Source organism: Otolemur garnettii, unplaced genomic scaffold (genome assembly GCF_000181295.1).
Source record: "Otolemur garnettii isolate 467f Iridium unplaced genomic scaffold, OtoGar3 scaffold00007, whole genome shotgun sequence".
NCBI classification, from domain to species: domain Eukaryota; kingdom Metazoa; phylum Chordata; class Mammalia; order Primates; family Galagidae; genus Otolemur; species Otolemur garnettii.
The window spans coordinates 26,907,633-26,925,030 of NW_003852402.1; the positions used below are offsets into that span (position 1 = coordinate 26,907,633).

At 35.5% G+C, this 17,398-nt stretch overlaps 1 protein-coding gene across 1 annotated transcript in view; it reads left to right on the plus strand.

The window, feature by feature from the left end:
• Positions 1-17,398, plus strand: part of EEA1 (early endosome antigen 1) — a 131,058-nt gene that overhangs the window by 39,655 nt on the left and 74,005 nt on the right. The window contains exons 3-7 of the mRNA XM_003783355.3: positions 9,649-9,776; positions 12,421-12,475; positions 12,566-12,631; positions 15,995-16,034; positions 16,947-17,060. Of these exons, the coding sequence (XP_003783403.1) occupies positions 9,649-9,776; positions 12,421-12,475; positions 12,566-12,631; positions 15,995-16,034; positions 16,947-17,060 (403 nt within the window). The remainder of the gene's footprint in view (positions 1-9,648; positions 9,777-12,420; positions 12,476-12,565; positions 12,632-15,994; positions 16,035-16,946; positions 17,061-17,398) is intronic.

The following is a 17,398-nucleotide window of genomic DNA, read 5'->3' on the forward strand; positions in this document are numbered from 1 at the left end:
GTGGCTGGCGCCTTAGCCGGTTGAGCTATAGGCGCCGAGCCCATCCAGAAGCTTTTAAGAAGCTTTTCCAGAAAAGCTTTAAGCCCAAGCCCGACTCCTCCAGTGTAGCCCTAACCCAGCAAGTGAGGGGAGAGTGGATCAGCAAGCTGCTCACCTTATCTCATGTAGTCTTTGTAGACTAATTTACACACTTGCGTTTACACACTTAGTCTGATAGGAAGCTGTTAGAGAGTTTTGTGCAGGGAAATGACAAGATTTGATTTACATTTTTTATAGGCTACACTTTGTTATGTTGAAAATAAAGTGTTAGTGGGTTTAAGAGTAGAAGCGGAGACTCTTAGGTTATTGAGTGATCCCTGATCTCTGTGATGGTGGCTTGGAGCAAAATGGTAACAGGAGAGTTGCTGACATTCTGGGTGTATTTTGAATGGTAGACCTAATAGGATTTTCTGATTAGTGGGGCATAAAATGCAATTTTGGGGAGGTAACTTTTTAAAGAAGAGTATAAGCTTCTTATGAGGAGGGATTTCTTAGCACCATACCATAGCAGCTAGAACATACTAATCACATTCATTAAGTACTTCAAAATATACTTTTAATTTATTTTTAATTAACACATTGTAATTGTACATATTTATAGGGTATGATTTGGTGTTCAGTATGTATCTATGTTGTATAGTGATCCAGTTAGGACATTTAGTGAATCCTTCATTTTGTACTTATCATTTGGTATCAGAAGCTTCTTTTTTGGCTATTTTGTGATACACAACATTTCACCATTAACTATAGTCGTCCTACTGTGAAATCGAACACCAGAAAGTAAATTCTTTTTTAATGAACGATTGGCTGATCGATGTGGAAACTTAGCAGTGAATAAACAAGACTCCAGTGAAAGGCAGCATAAGGCCGTGATGGTGTAAACAGACACCCTCTTTTAAAAGAGTATTATTCTGTGGTTCTAGCGCTTGAGACTGTGGTTGTCTGGGAAAAACTCTTTCATCAGTTAAAAACACTGAATTCACGCTCTTCACTTTGATTTTGTAGATCATCTCCTTTAAGAGTTGTTAAGAAAACTGAAGGTCAGGCAGTTGCTAAGCGTGGTGTAAGCCCAGGATTGAAGCCCAAGCCCGACTCCATTGCTGCCTTGTCTTACTCCACTCGGAACCTGCTTTCAGTCCGCTTCTCCTTCCTTGCTATTAATCCTAAGTGACTTCAGTAACTCAAGGGACACGGTAGCCTCCCGGTTCCGTAATGTTGTTTAATTCCATGGCAGGACCTTCTACTTCATCATTAGGCAGAATACTCTCACCTGAAATACTAAAATCATATCCCCTCGTTCTTTTTTTTTTGTAGAGACAAGAGTCTCACTTTATCGCCCTTGGCAGAGTGCCATGGCATCACACAGCTCACAGCAACCTCCAACTCCTGGGCTTAGGTGATTCTTTTTATTTTTTTATTTTTTTTGCAGTTTTTGGTGGGGGCTGGGTTTGAACCCGCCACCTCCAGCATACGGGACTGATGCCCTACTCCTTTGAGCCACACGCATTGCCCATTTAGGCGATTTTTTTGCCTCAGCCTTACAAGTAGCTGGGGCTACAGGTGCTCGCCACCACGCCTGGCTATTTTTTTGTTGCGCTTTGGCCAGGGCCGGGTTTGAACCCACCACCCTCAGTATATGGGGCTGGTGCCCTACCCACTGAATCACAGGTTCTGCCCTCCCCTCATTCTTTATTATAATTGTCCTTACAATTTTTTTTTCTCATATTCTCACTACTTTATTTCCCTGGCCTTGGTCGGCAATTCAAGTTTTTAATTTCTGTCTTTTCTTTGGTCTCTTAGACCTTTCCCTTCATTTCTAAGCTTACATCTAATAATTAACATTTGTTGAGTGCTTACAGTGTCTCAAGTTCTGTATTATGCATTTTATATCTAAAATAACTCTAGAAGAATAGGTGCTAATATTAGCCTCATTTTATCGATAGGAAACTGGCGCTTGCTAAGTGATCTCCTTAAGGGCATATAATCAACATTGGTTGATTCCCAAGTCCACATCTATTTTTGACACCAAAACTCGTGATGTTTATTATTGTTATAACCTTTTCTCCTCACCGCTGTCTTCATTTTATTTACTTTCTCCCAGATACTCTGAATTCTCTTATTCTTTCATACTTCTACCATTCTTATTTGGTAAGACCTCAAGCCATACATAGATCAGTACAACAGCCCACATTTTAAAATATAGATACTGTTAGGTATAGGGAATTTGAGAAATTGTTTTAAAATGGGTTTATTTGACTCAGAAAATTAAAAGGAGGGTTCACCTCCTGGGAATTAGGGGTGTGGGCAAAAATGGGGTTTCAGGTTAGTGGAATTAACTCAGACTAAAAATTGCTTTCATTAAGAGAGCTTCTTTGTTGAAACATTACATCACATAAAGGTGTTTTTATACCTGTCAGCCTTTTCTTGATCTAAAATAAAAGCTAACTTGCCAATGGTAGGTTTCAGAGAAGTAAGGACAAAGTGTCACAAGCAAAAGAATATTCCAACCACAGCAACTGGGTGTTCTAATAAGAAAAATAGAACCCGTGAGAAGTTACAGCATAACAATTGGAGCTGATTTTATGAGTCCCACTTTGGATAGATCTTTCACAGTTACTCCTTGAAATTTTTTCTTACCTATAGTGTAAAGAGATATCCTAATTATTTTCCTATTATTTCTATTTGTGTTGTCTCCATTTTGTTTTATAAAAGACTTTTTTCTGTATATTTTTCTAAAAGTTGTCATTTCACAGGGTTTCATCTGCCCATTATGTATGAAAAGATGTGTAACTGCTATCGATTTATCGGAGCATTACCAGCAAGTGCACGCTGCAAGTGAAACGAGAGAACAGGAGCTTCTTAATGCCTCGAGTGTTACTGTGGGTCTTGTATATTTTGTTTTAGCAGCTTGGTTATGGGTTGCTCAAAATAGCTTTGTTTTTCCTTGCTTCGGTGTTGCTTAACTTTTTCTGCTACAGGGGAATGTGGATCGCTTTAATTATGCATGTGTAAAGGATGTTTCAATAAGTAGCAGAGGCTCCTGGGAAGTCTGCTTGGTTTCTCTTACTATTGCAGCTGTCTTTGTGTGGATTTGTAAATAAATATAAAAATTTAAGGTAATATTTCTCTATAAATTTTGCTATGAAATATAAAGTGATATATTTTCAACATTTGTAAGTAATATCGTTATTGCTAATGTTTTACTAAAGAAGGTGCTAAAATGTTTTAGGTTAAAATCCTTTGCTCTTATATAGAAAGAGAACTTAGTATATGAACAGTTATTTTCCTTGTTTGGGATGTACAGTGTTTGAACTTGAATCTAGGACGGTTTCAATCGTCGTTTTAACTCTTCTAGACTTGTGGGAGGTGATAGGATGGCACACTCTTATAAGTAACAGTGGGTCACCCCCAAAATATTTCTCTCAGGAGCTTTAGGCTGGTGCATATCTAAAGCTAAGGGTGGGAACAAGTGAGGGGAAGTGATGCCCATTTTTAGGCTGGAAAGAATTTCTCAGATGATATTGACATGTCTGTTTTCTTGAAGAGCACTATGGTATTCTCACAATAAAGAGAAGCATGGCTTTTTTGATTCTTTTATAAATCAGATAAAAGAATGCAACTTTTTTTAACAGGGAAGAACAAAAAGTAAGACTGCCTTTTTGCCTATGAGGCAATCGCGTATATAAGAAAATAATCTCTTCATAAAGAACAAATCCACAAAAAAGAATAATTAAAATAACCCTCACAAACATTCAGTCATTTAACATATCAATGGAATACTTTTTATGTAGCAGGTGTTTTGGTAGGTAAAAGAGATAAAAGGTAGATAAGACATGATCTCTCCCCCAGAAGTTTCTATGGTAGGTATTGTTTGCAAAAAGTGGACAATGGCAAATTCAACATGAGAGAAACTCAGGAAAAACTTCGCAGAAAGACATTTCAACCAGACATTCTCTATAGTGGTGGGGAAAGTGAGAGCATATGGGATGACGCTGATGAAACTAGCTGGGTTAGTGAAGCAGAGGTGGAGGCGTAAAGGAGCCTGGGAAATCTGTGTGACGTTTTACTAGTTGGCATCCTCTAGAATTACAGGTCAGCTTTTTTTCTTTATGAGTTAGCCAAAATCAAAAGTAACCATCTCATCCCCTTGTCACTTAAGAAGAGCTTTCCTTTTAACTAAAAGGACATTTGGTGTAACATGAATGTCCTAAGGACCAAGTTTTAAGACAAATTCTTAGCTTAAGTGGTTCTGAAATAGGATTACAGATAAGTGAACTCTAAGAATAAGAAATTTGTGATTCTTAATCTTAAGCAAATTGTGTTTTTTGGAAGTTGGTGACGAATTTGGAATAATTAAGGGAAATAACTGTAGTTGGCTATTTTAGCATTTTATTGTTAGGTAACAGTCTTTTTCTGGAATGTATTTATCTAGCATTCTCAATCCTCTTAGAGATAGTTTAGAAAAATATGAATGAAGGAGGAGTCTCTTAAATCCAAAACTAAGGATTGTGCACTATGTTCATGGAACTTTCCTTAGCTACTCATTCTGAGCCAATTTTACTTTTATTTTAAATGAGTGATGTGGTTTTAATAACCTTTTTTCTTAATCTACCCTTTCCATCTATTGCATAGGAATACTTCTACTATTCCTAGAAGTAGCATGCTAAGAATTTTTAGAAATGACTGTTGAAATACAAAGTAGGGTTTAGGGAAACTAGGAAATACAAGTACAGGAGTTAAACAGGCTTGCCAGAATTTAATATTGAAGAGTAGAAGACGCCCATTCAGTGATTGATTGATATTTATGTCTCTGAGACATCAGGCAAAATTATTTTTTTTTTTTTGGCCAGGGCTGGGTTTGAACCTAACACCTCCGGTATATGGGGCCAGCACCCTACTCCTTTGAGCCACAGGTGCCACCCCAGGCAAAGTTTTAATATCATTTATTTAAGAAGATGAGGAAGTATATGTATTTTAGAAAGATTTTTTATCAGAAATGTCTAAAAATTTAAGTTTTATTTAAATGTGCAAGTTCCAATTACATGAAAAATTAATGTGGAATAGTTCTATAATGGAATACATATCACTGATTTCTAAATTCCTCTTTAGGAATGAATCAGTTCTTTTTGGGATAGTAACCTGGTAATATTTGGAAACTTTGAGAAGGTATGGCATACCTCAGTGTGATCAATAGCTTTCTGGCACTATTAGGTATCTAGAGCTAAAACCTAGAAGTAGAGGCAATAGTCCAAAGGCAAAGTTGTGAAGATTGAATTGTGTAATAGGGATATAGACTCTGAGGAACACTTTATAATTCACTTTCCAGTCACTGGCAGAAGTTGAGACATAAAAGGATCAATATTATCAGGGTTCGTGTGCTGTTGCCCTTAAGGTATGCCAACTAGTATTGTACAGCAGTTACTGGGGAGAGAAGATCTGAAAATGCCACGTGGAGCATAGCATAGAGCCGTTATGAAAGATGGTGATTGTTGCACTAGCTATTTTAACATACAGGCTGGGAGTATTCACTTATTTAGGAGGTGGTGCTGAGCAACCAGTATCTCTGGATCCTAATGACATCACTGTGTTCTGATTCCCAAAGGCACATCCTCATACCGCTAACTTCGCTTATTTCAGGAGTTTCATAGGGGATCAGTGCGTGCATTCACCTCTTCTGCACCTGTTTTTACTTAGCCTGTGTCCTCAGAACACATCTAGAAGCCCTCTGTTTCCCAAATGTGTAACTGTTTCAACAGTGCTTCCCATACCTTTGTTCATCTGTTTAGAATGCCTGTCTTTTATCTCTGCAGGTCAAACTCTTATTCATTTTTTAGTGGCGAATTCCAGTGTTTCTCGGACATATGTATACGCACACACACACATATACACATATACATATCTTCTGTTTTTTGCCAAGTTCTGCACTGCCAGCCTCACTCATATTTCAGTAAATAAATATACAATGTAGAAAAATATAACATGGTCAAAGGACTACTTTAGCCATTAAGAAAATATAGATGAAAAGCTCCAGTATGTTGCGTGTTATAGTGAGTGCAGGAACTTGACAAGCTGACATGGGTCCTAGTGAAGGGAAAATGCAGTATGTGCAGAGGCACAGAAATCTGAGACACCCTGGGGTGCTCAGGGAAACACAGGTGCTTTAAAATCGTTGAAGCATGTTGTACAGAGGGAGAGTTGTCTGGAAATCAGACTGCAGAGGCCATGAGGGGAATGGTCGTGTAGGACCTTGTGTGCCATATTGATGATAAAGGTTAGTGAAGAATATTGAAGAATCTATTTTAGAAAGATTCGTCTGGCCGCTGTGTGGAAGATTCATCATGGAGAAGGAAGACTAGATGTGTTATTGCAGTAGTCTGGGCAAGAGATGCTGAGTGTCTGAACATGGACAGCTGCAGTGAGGATGGAGATGAGAAGATGACAAGGAGAAATGTTGAGGCCGAGTGTTTTATTAGAAGTAAGACTGATGGAGAATAGTTTAGCATGATATTTAGGTTTCTAGTTTAGGTGGAAGGATCTTGGTGAGCAAAAGAAGTTTGGGAAATGAATTGATTCTTGCACTTAGATTGTAGATGCCTGTGGGATACATATAGAGATATATGTTGTTGGATATAAAGATCCAGAAGAAATCTGTAGAGGGTTCTTGGCCAGTTATTGGACTTGGGAATCATCAGCATGTAAATGATAGTTGAAACTATTTGCATAATTATGTACCAGAGAAAGTGTGAGTCAGAAGAGGAGGAGTTCATTGCGAGGGCCTTGGAGAAGAGTGATCTTTAAAGGGAATTGTGTTTTGGTTTTTACAGGATAGAGAGAGGATGACCATTCTTGTATATAAAAGCTGTATGTTCCCACAAAACAAAACTTTCCATAGAATCTGCAAATATATGTATTTGTATATATATTTGTATTTGCATGTTGCTTTCAACATGAAAATACACTGAAACATACCACCCTCACACATACTCCATTTTATTTTTATATCTGAAATAGAGGAAAGTTTTAGAATTAGAGTGTACTTGGTAAAAGTAAAGAAAACTTACTTCTTCCCACCTTGAGTTAGCAGAGTTGTATCTGTACTAACTTAATCCAATTTTTGCTAATCACTTTTATTTTTCATTGAATGAATGAAATTAAATATTCTTTAGTACCTGTATATGAAATACTCCTGTGGAATATTTGCACGAGGATACTCTTGTGGATTAGGGTGAAAGACAGGTTGGTGGTGTTTTCAGAATTGACATCTGGCAATATTTTTTAAAAGCAAAATTTTGGAATAAGGCCTCCTTAAAACCCTTGGCATGGGGTGTATATGTCTGAGTGTTTGTGTGTATGTAAGTGTGAGGAACTACTTCTTTATTATCCACAAAAAATGTTTGAATAGAAATAATTTAAAGAGTAACTCAAAGTTGAGAGATTTCTATTGTATACCGGGTTGATGATGCTGAAAGAATATGTAATATTTTTATTTTATGTAAATTATGACTACTCCTGACAATTTGAAGGATATAGAAGTTGAGTCAATAATTTTCTATAGGACCAACAGATAATTGGAAAGAAAGCTATTTTATTTAGCCTTTGATTTGCTAATTCACTTTGCACTCAGGTCCTCCTACCATATAATCTTTAAAGCCATCTGGTTAATCTTTAACTCAGCTTCATAAACTGAAGTATTTTTTCATGTATATATATGTACATTTTCTGCCTCCTCAGTTCTTTGAAGCCTGAGGTTTTGTTTTACTATTTGTATTTTCCATGGAACCCTTATAGTATCTGAACTTACAATCAACTAACAGTTACTGAATAAAGTCCCTAAAAATTTAGCATATACAAGAATTTATGTTAAGGAAGTCACTAATAAGGGTAAGGCAGTGAGTTCAAGAGATCGTGCAGCACTCTAGAAAGAGCATGGGGTTTGTTCAACAGACCTATGCATATCCTGGTTTAGGTTTGTGGCTTTGGAAAAGTCATTTAACTTTTCTGCAGTTTAATTTCTTCTTCTATAAAATGGTGATAATAATACTTATTAATAAAGAATTGTGAGATTTAAATGAGATTGTGTAGGGAAAGAGCCTGGAGTATAGTAGGGACTCAATAAAGTAATCATTAGGCTTGGAACCCATAGCTCAGTGAGTAGGGCACTGGCCACATACACCAAGGCTAAGGTTCGAGCCTGGCCTGGGCCTGCTAAACAATAATGACAACTGCAGCTACAAAATAGCTGGGTGTTGTGGCAGGCGCCTGTAGTCCCAGCTAGTTGGGAGGCTGAGGCAAGAGAATCGCTTAAGCTCAACTGTTTGAGTTTGCTATGAGCTGTGACGCCACGGCACTCTACTGAAGGCAACATAGTGAGATTTTCTCTCAAAAAAAATAATAATCATTATTAATTAATACACATTCCATTATATATTTAACAACTATACTAGTGCTTCTGAAATATTTTTGATGGCAACCACTTAAGAAATATACTTTCGTGTCATCACCCAAAAAAAGAACTAATAAAACATGATTTATCTGGGGTGGTACCTGTGGCTCAAGAGTCAGACGCTGGCCCCATATGCCAGAGATGGCAGGTTCAAACCCAGCCCTGGCCAAAAAGACTGCAAAAATATATAATCATTATTTATTTTTGCTATTAATACATATGATGAACTCCAATGTGTTTAGTTTTAGAGTATTATTACAAAAAAGGTTTCAACCCAGCGAGTTGATCTTATAATTCATTTGTGAATTGCAACCCCAAATTTACAAAACATGGATTTATGTCAGCATTTTTAATACAGAACTCTAGCTGATAGTCTTAACTTTGTGATAATTCTGGGATTAATTATAAGTTTTTTATATGTTTATGGGTCTGTATATTAACATTTGGTTAGCAAGGAAATTTTCTGACTAGAATACTTGTCTTACCTTTGTCCATATCTGTGGTAATTAGGAATGATTTACTCTATCACTTTTTTCACTTATTCATCATAGTTCTTCATCATCATCTTTTTTTTTTTTTGGAGACAGAGTCTCGCTTTGTCACCCTTGGTAGAGTGCTGTAGTGTCACAGTTCACAGCAACCTCCAACTCTTGGGCTTAAGTGATTCTCTTGCTTCACCCTCCCGAGTAGCTGGGACTACTGGCACCCGCCACAACACCCGGCTATTTTTAGAGACGAGGTCTCCCTCTGGCTCAGGCTGGTCTCATTATTTTTTTTTGTTAGCATTTCTATGATGTAGATTGAAATAGGCATTATTTTATGAATGGGGATATCTGGAGAGAAGAAGGATATGATGGCAAATCTTTTCAACTAATCTTCTAGATTAGAACTGACTTCTTAAATTAGAATTTGGTATTCTAGCCATTAATTTATTCAACCTAAAAGATAGTTGCAGGGGTTTTCTTTGTATTTCATAAGCTTCATCCAGAATAGACAGTGAAGTACCTTTGCATGATAGTAGAATTTGAGATTAACACTATAAGCTATAATTTACTTAATGGTGTCATTGGTATAAATAAGACATTTGATCATGTTTCATAATATGCAGTTGTTATTTTGCAATATTAAATGCTATTTTGAAACTTCTCTTCTGCCTCTTTCTGTAGGGCTTCATATGTCCCCAGTGTATGAAATCTCTTGGATCTGCTGACGAACTTTTCAAACACTATGAAGCAGTTCACGATGCCGGCAATGACTCAGGTCTTGGAGGAGAGGCTAATCTTGCTCTGAAGCGGTACAGTATGAGAATTTTGAAGTATAATATTGTTGCAGAAAGCTCACGTGATAGTGTGGTTTGATCATGATATATTAATTAATGAAAACAGTGATGTTTTATATTATTTAATTTAAATCTGTCCTCAATTAGCTTGACCTTCTTTCCTTATCATTTTAACCTATTCAGGTTATGTAGTCCTTGATCAGCAACTATCTATAGTAATATCTATATACATTTATATTTTTATTTACTTATTTTTTGAGATAGGGTCTCTCTCTGTTGCCTAAAGTGTGATAGCATCATTGTAAGCTCACTGCAAACAACCTCAAACTTCTGGGGTCAAGGTATCTATCTACATCAATGTCCCAAGTGGCTGGGACTATTAGCTGTGTGCTAATATGCCCAGCTAATTTTTTTTTTTTTTAAGGATACAGTGCCATGTCAACCCAGGCTGGTCTTGAACTCCTGGCCTCAAGCTGTCCTTTCACCTTGACTTCCCAAATTGCTGAGATTATAGGCATAAGCCACCATACATGGCTAGAGGTTTTTTTTTTTTTTTTTTTTTGAGACAGTCCCACTCTCTTGCCCAGGCTAGGGTTCCATGGCATCAGCCTAGCTCACAGCAACCTCAAACTTCTGCCTCAGCCTCCTGAGTAGTTGGGACTCCAGGGGCCAGCCGCAATACCTGGCTAATTTTTCCTTTTTTTAAATATGAGTTTTTCCATTTTTAGTAAAGACAAGGTGTCGCTCTTGCTTAGTCTGCAGAGGTTGTATTATTATTATTATTATTTTTTTGTGGTTTTTGGCCGGGGCTCGGTTTGAGCCCGCTACCTCTGGCATATAGGGCCAGCGCCTTACTCCTTTGAGCCACAGGCGCCACCCCTGAGGTTGTATTTTTAATGAAGATTATGAGTCAGCAAAAGAAGGTTAAATTCTATTTAACATATTCTGCTTAATAAAAAATGATATATTTTGTTTAGATAATTTTATAGCAAGTTGTTAAAATAATGAATTTAGCCAAGAATTAAAATTTAATTTAATAATTCTAAAATCATTTAGTAAATGTTTTAAAAATATCATTTATAGTCATCAGTATGGTAGTAAGTGCACATATACACATTGTCCTTTTTTTTTTTTTTTTTTTTTTTGAGACAGAATCTTACTTGATCATCTTTGGTAGAGGGCCATGGCATTTTAGCTCAGAGCAACTTCAAACTCTTGAGTTCAAATGATCCTCTTGCCTCAGCCTCCCAAATAGCTGGGACTACAGGTGCCTGCCACAGTGCCTGGCTATTTTTTAGAGACGGGGTCTCACTCTGGCTCAGGCTTATCTTGAACTCATCAGCTCAGGCAGTCTACCCGCCTCGACCTCCCAAGTGCTGGGACTACAGGCATGAGCCACCGCATCCGACACACACATTGTGCTTTTGGCAATTTAGCCTGACCATTTTGAGAACTAAAGGTAAACTAGAATATAATTGCTTAGAGCAGCATCTAACAATATAATTTTGCTTTTCTTCCAATATTGGTAAAAACGCTCATCTTTTACCTACACTAAGGGGATAAAAGTTCTATTTCCTTCTACTTGTAAACAATTTTTTATACTTCTTAAGAAAAGAATAGTTTGGGCTCGGCACCTGTAGCACAGTGGTTATGGCGTCAGCCGCATACACTGAGGCTGGTGGGTTTGAACTGGCCAGGACCAGCTGAACAACGATGACAACTGCAACAAAAAAATAGCCGGGCGTTGTAGCGGGTGCCTTTAGTCCCGGCTACTTAGAAGGCTGAGGCAAGAAAATCGCTTAAGCCCAAGGGTTTGTGGTTGCTGTGAACCATAATACCACGGCACTCTACCAAGGGTGAATAAATAACACTCTGTCTCAAAAAAAAAAAAAAAAAAAAAGAGAATAGTTTGTTAGATTAATCTGCCGTAACACTAAGATATTACCTAGAGAAAAATATGATTATACACCTTATGGTTGATAGATAATGTATAACTATGAAGTATGGTTGTTTTAATTTATTGAAATATGTGGGGAAACCAGTGCTTTTGGGAAGAATGGATCTTTTCTTTTTACATGACTATTAATGTTCCTTGAAATCTCTCTCTTGCATTATGGCCTAGAGTAGTTGGCTCACCAGTCTTTTATAGTCTGACTCTTAGGTAAGGGGAACAGAATTTGACAAGATTCTCAGACAGGAAAGACCATATCAGACTCAAGAAATAAAAGGAAGCTGTTCTTCCTAGAGCTAAATGAATAAAGGAAAAAGTGATAAGACAGGGAGTAGATTGTGTAGATTTTATAGTCCTTGCTAATGAGTTTAGATTTTATACTAACTGCAGTAGGAAGCCATTGATTCTTACTGTTAGCAAATTAATGAGAAATATTTTGCTTCTGGCTCAGGCACTTGACGGTCCAGTAATATGATTATTCCATGAGAAAATATTTTTCCATTTATAATCAATGAGCTTTAGAAATAAAATTATTTTCCTAAGAGCTTTATATATGTGTCATTATACATAAAATCTTAAGTAGTTGTTTTTAAGAATTGAGAAGACTAAGATGTTAATATATAGGTACTGGCCATAATTTGCTAAGAGGTCAGGTTGTTACATAAAAGATATTAGCTATTAATTTCTTTTCTCTCCATATATGTTTAGAGATGATCTAACACTACTCAGACAAGAGGTCCAGGACCTACAGGCTTCACTAAAGGTAAGAATAAAAATGATTGTATTTGTTTATTTTCAACGCTTCACATAATAAGTCTTTTAAAATTTACTGATTAAAAATCTTTTTCATTAGGAAGAAAAATGGTACTCGGAAGAATTAAAGAAAGAATTAGAAAAATATCAAGGACTACAGCAGCAAGTAATTTCTTTTAAATACTTACAGCATGTTTATTAGTTGTTTATTTTTATGTTGAATATTAAGCTTAATAACCTATTGTAAGCAGATGGCCTGATATAAATAACTTCCTGATTTGTTTCTCTGTATTTAATAGCCTACAGGATATGAGTGTATGCTTTATGATTTTGATGAATGCAAACAAATACATGGGGAAATGAAAATAGCTTTTTAAAGGCATTCGACTAAGAATCAGTGTTCCATACTTATATATTTTTTTAATACCCAGTGTTTTTTTTTTCTTTTTATTATTATTTTTTATTAAATAATAACTTTGTATGTTGATGTATTTATGGAGTTCAGTGTACTACTTTGATATACAATGTGAAATGCTTACATTGAACAAGTAACATATCCATCACGATTATACTCATTTCTTAATAGTTTTGAAATGCACCATTGCATCATCCCCATTAGGTGAGGTCCCCCCGAATACGCTTCCTCCTCCCAAATCCGCCCATCCTCCCAAATTGCCCCTCTCCTCCCCTCTCTCTTTCTGGACTATAGTTATGTTTTGCCATTCATATAAATGTGTAGGTAATTATAAATTGATTTCAGAGTAGTATTGAATACATTGAATGCTTTTTTTCCCATTATTGAGATACTTTACTAAGAAGAATATGTTCCAGCTCCATCCAGGTAAAAATAAAAGATGTGAAGGCTCCATCCTTTTTTATGGCTGCATAATATTCCAAATTGTGGTACATATACCACAATTGGTATATGGGCCGATGGGCACTTGGGCTGTTTTCATGTCCTGGCTATAACAAATTGGGCTGCATTAAACATTCTAGTGCAAATGTCTTTGTTGTAAAATAATTTTTGATCATCTGGGTATATACCTAGTAGAGGAATTGCAGGATCAAACAGTAGGTCTACTTTTAGTTCCTTGAGTGTTCTCCAAACTTATTTCCAAAAAGGTTCTATTAGCTTGCATTCAGCTGGTGATAATCTAATTTTTTGACAGTATGCCTAAATGGCTAAAAAAATATAATTTCAAGCAGTAGTGAATTTCTTCAAAGTATTTGTGTTTGTGACAAATTAGAAATGACTAAAATGTCTATTTGGTAGTGACAGGAATATTATTAGCTGTTTATATTAGTGAAGATTATTTGAAAACTGGCAAAACTGCTCTGTTAACAATGTTAGATTTTAAAAAAACTGAATGAAAATGTCTAAGTACATACACATACATATATATACATTCACACACACCCACACACACATACACACACACACACTCTTTATGGCATGAAAATAATACGTAGGGAAAAAACGTATTCTAATACATAGAAGGCAGTCACTGTGTTGGAGAAGGTACTTATCTCTGAGTGGGGTTCTGTTGGTATTTTTGACTCTTTATAGTTTAATATATTTTCCAAATAACCAATTAGGACTTTTATGCTAAAATCATATTGAGTTTATGCTAAACTTATAGGAAGAATCAAAGAATAATGAATTGTACCAGATCATCACTTGTAATAATAGATGCCTGTAAGTAATAGTTCTAATATTCTAACAGTGATTAGCGATCCCTCTGTACATTATCTTAGCATACTGTGACTTTTAGTCAGTCTTTTTTGCTTTTTAAAAAATCTTTGTACCAATAGTTGTCATTTGGACTAGAAAACACAAAAATAAATAAATGAACAACAAGATATCAAATCTTATTTCTACTTGGCTTCTGCTGTTGGGGATTCTGTTAACATTAGGGAAGTTTTTAGAATATAAAATACTTATAGCTCATTTACTCATGTTTTATATAGATGCCATGAACAATTATTATACTCAAATGTAGGCTGTATTATTTTCTGTACCTGAAAACAGAGAGGAAATGGTTTGCTACATTTGAGATAACTATTTTACATTTAATAACATTTAAATAAATTATACATAGTGCAAGTTGTAAATTAGCAGAAAATTTACGTTTGGGGGAAAATGTATTTTAAACATTGATGATTCTTAGCAATTAATATGTATAAGTCCAGGTATAAAAAGTCAGTATACTATGAAATGCTTTATGAAACTCTTTCAGATGTTCAGATAATTCTTTAATAATGTTAAATGATATATTATTTTGTTCCTAATGCATATGATAAATTAAACCTTATGGAGTATGTTCTTTATTGCATCTTTCAAAGGTAATTTATGATCCTGAATTAAAATTGTAAACTTCTAAAGACACATTTTTTAGTAGTGATAGTTTAATGGCATAATTCAACTTATGCAAATTTTCAAATATTATAGGTGTTTTATGTAGTTATAGTAAGGAGATAATCAAAGCGTAATTTCACAAATCTCATGGTTTATTGCTAAAGAGAAATTTTTCTTAGATTTATAATGCTTGAAGAAGGAGAGAATAATATAAATATCACAAGTCATTATCAATTATGAGTTCTAAAATTTGTAATGTCTAGTTACGCTATTGGTAAAAGCAGGCTTTTGTGGAAAGTAAAGTCTGATTGAAGTTTGAAGTGTACCTTGTTTTCTGAGCAGTTTTGTTGGAGAGAAGGTATCTCAAACAGCAAGAGATCTCGGGGATCCCTTGCTGCTAGAGGGCGATACAAGTGTGGGTGGGTAGGCTTCAAAGCTCAAGGGCTAATGGTGTGTGACCTGGTGACAGCCTAAGCTGTCAGCCTTAGAGAAGGGGCTGACACAGTGTGTTGTGCAGTGACCTTAGCTTTCAAAGCGTCTGTCAAACTCCTAGGTTTATATCTGTTTTGAAGTCCAGTAGTTGAGGTCAGTGGGGAATGAAAAGGTCTGACGTAACATTCCCAATGGAAGGAGAAGTTTACTCCAGGTTCTTACATATAGGGTCTTACAGGCATCATACGCTTAAATGGAGGGAGATGACAATCCCAAAGTCGTATTATAGCAAAATATATATCATCCACACGGCAAACTATGTTCCGTATTTGGAATCATTTCAAAACTACGTAGCAATGGAACTGAATCTTGCCTGCTTACTTAAGCATTTGTTTTAGAATCTATATTTATAATTGCAATAATTCATAGTACTTATTACTGAATTTATGGAACTTAAGATCTCATCTATTGTAAGAAACATAATGATTTTATACATATTACTATACAAAAAAAAAAAAAAAAAGGAAAACCCTTAGATCCTGTGAACTGAAGTGAGAGCCCTTTGCTAGTCTGCCCACCTTCTAGGTGTGAAAGAGTGGGAACCACCAAACTTTAATTTTCACCCAAATCTTGCTTACCTGGTAGTTAGCATGTGACTTTCAGAGATTTTAACATTAGCAATTGTAACAGCACTGTCTTTCCCTTTTAATGTCTTTGTCTGTTTCTTTTGTTTTCATTGAGGAGGGAAAACCTGACGGATTGGTGACTGATTCATCAGCAGGTAACTTTACTTAAAGCAGATACTTTTTCAATTTTCTTTTTCTTTTTTACCAGACTTCTTTTTCTTCCTCTGATGCCTGTTAAATGAATTTTGTTTTGTGGTTCTACTTTATGGTTCTGAAACAGTGCACATAATGGTTGCATTCTAAGTTTAGAAAGTACGTGTGAACTTCATAATTTAATCAGTCAGCTAAAGTTTTAGTGTTCTTTCAGTTCACTATAATCTGAAGTTAGAAAAGAAACTTTTGGAATATTACATCAATATGGTTGTTTAAGGAAAATTCAAGTCTATCTTAACAGTGAGATTGTCTTTGGCCCTTGAAATAAACTGACGAAACTAGCATCTTTTAAATATCTTTAACTAGAGGAATGTTTAATAAACAATTATTTATTATATTTTGTTATTATATTTTGTGGTGAGCTGTTAATATTAGTTTCTCTCTGAAATCTCTTTTTTTATGATGAAATGTTAAGAGTTGACTATCTCTTTTGACTGATTTTTTTCAGGACTTTAATTGTTCTTAACATTCCTAATTTCTTCTTGCTTTATAACTGATTTTATCAGAGGATCAGAATATATTTGTTTCTGGTCAATTGATAGAGATAGCAAAGTAATTGAAATGTGAAATCATAATAACTTTTAAACAAATCTGCATAGATGATTTGGTGGTGATTCTAAATGTTCCTTTCATTTCTTCTATATGTTTGTAAATTATGACTTACGCCTTGATTGAATCAGATATGCTTAATTCTTAAAATGTGAAAATGCTTTACTTACAATTGAAGAGCAGACTCAGGTTGTCCACTGTCTCTGTGTCTGTTGTCTTTACTACTGCCGTAGCGGTGATAAATCATAGTAACTTACTATAAATGTAATGAACAACATAGTTGAATAACTGCTACACTTTTGCAGAACTGCAGTCTTTGGAACAACAATTAGAAGAAGCCCAGACAGAAAATTTTAATATTAAGCAAATGAAAGACTTATTTGAGCAGAAAGCTGCCCAACTTGCTACTGAAATTGCAGGTAAATTGGGTCAAAATTTTTAGCCAGTAATTTAGTCTTTTGCCTTTATGTACCCTAGAAATAGGCATAGTTCCTGTGATAAAGCATTTATAAAAGACTGGTGTCTGGAATTTAATGATATTGGGGTTGCTGTGCAAATTATTTTATTGTGCTCCCTTCTCCCTTCAAAAGACTAGATTCTACTTGAAATTTAGAGAAGATAATTTTTTTATAGTATACTTTAAGATTAAACAGCAACATCCTAAATAAGTGAATTAGATTCTATAGATTTAACACTTGCTTATGCTATCAGTTGCATTTTTTAAACATTACATGCTTTTAGGTGAAATAGTGGATGG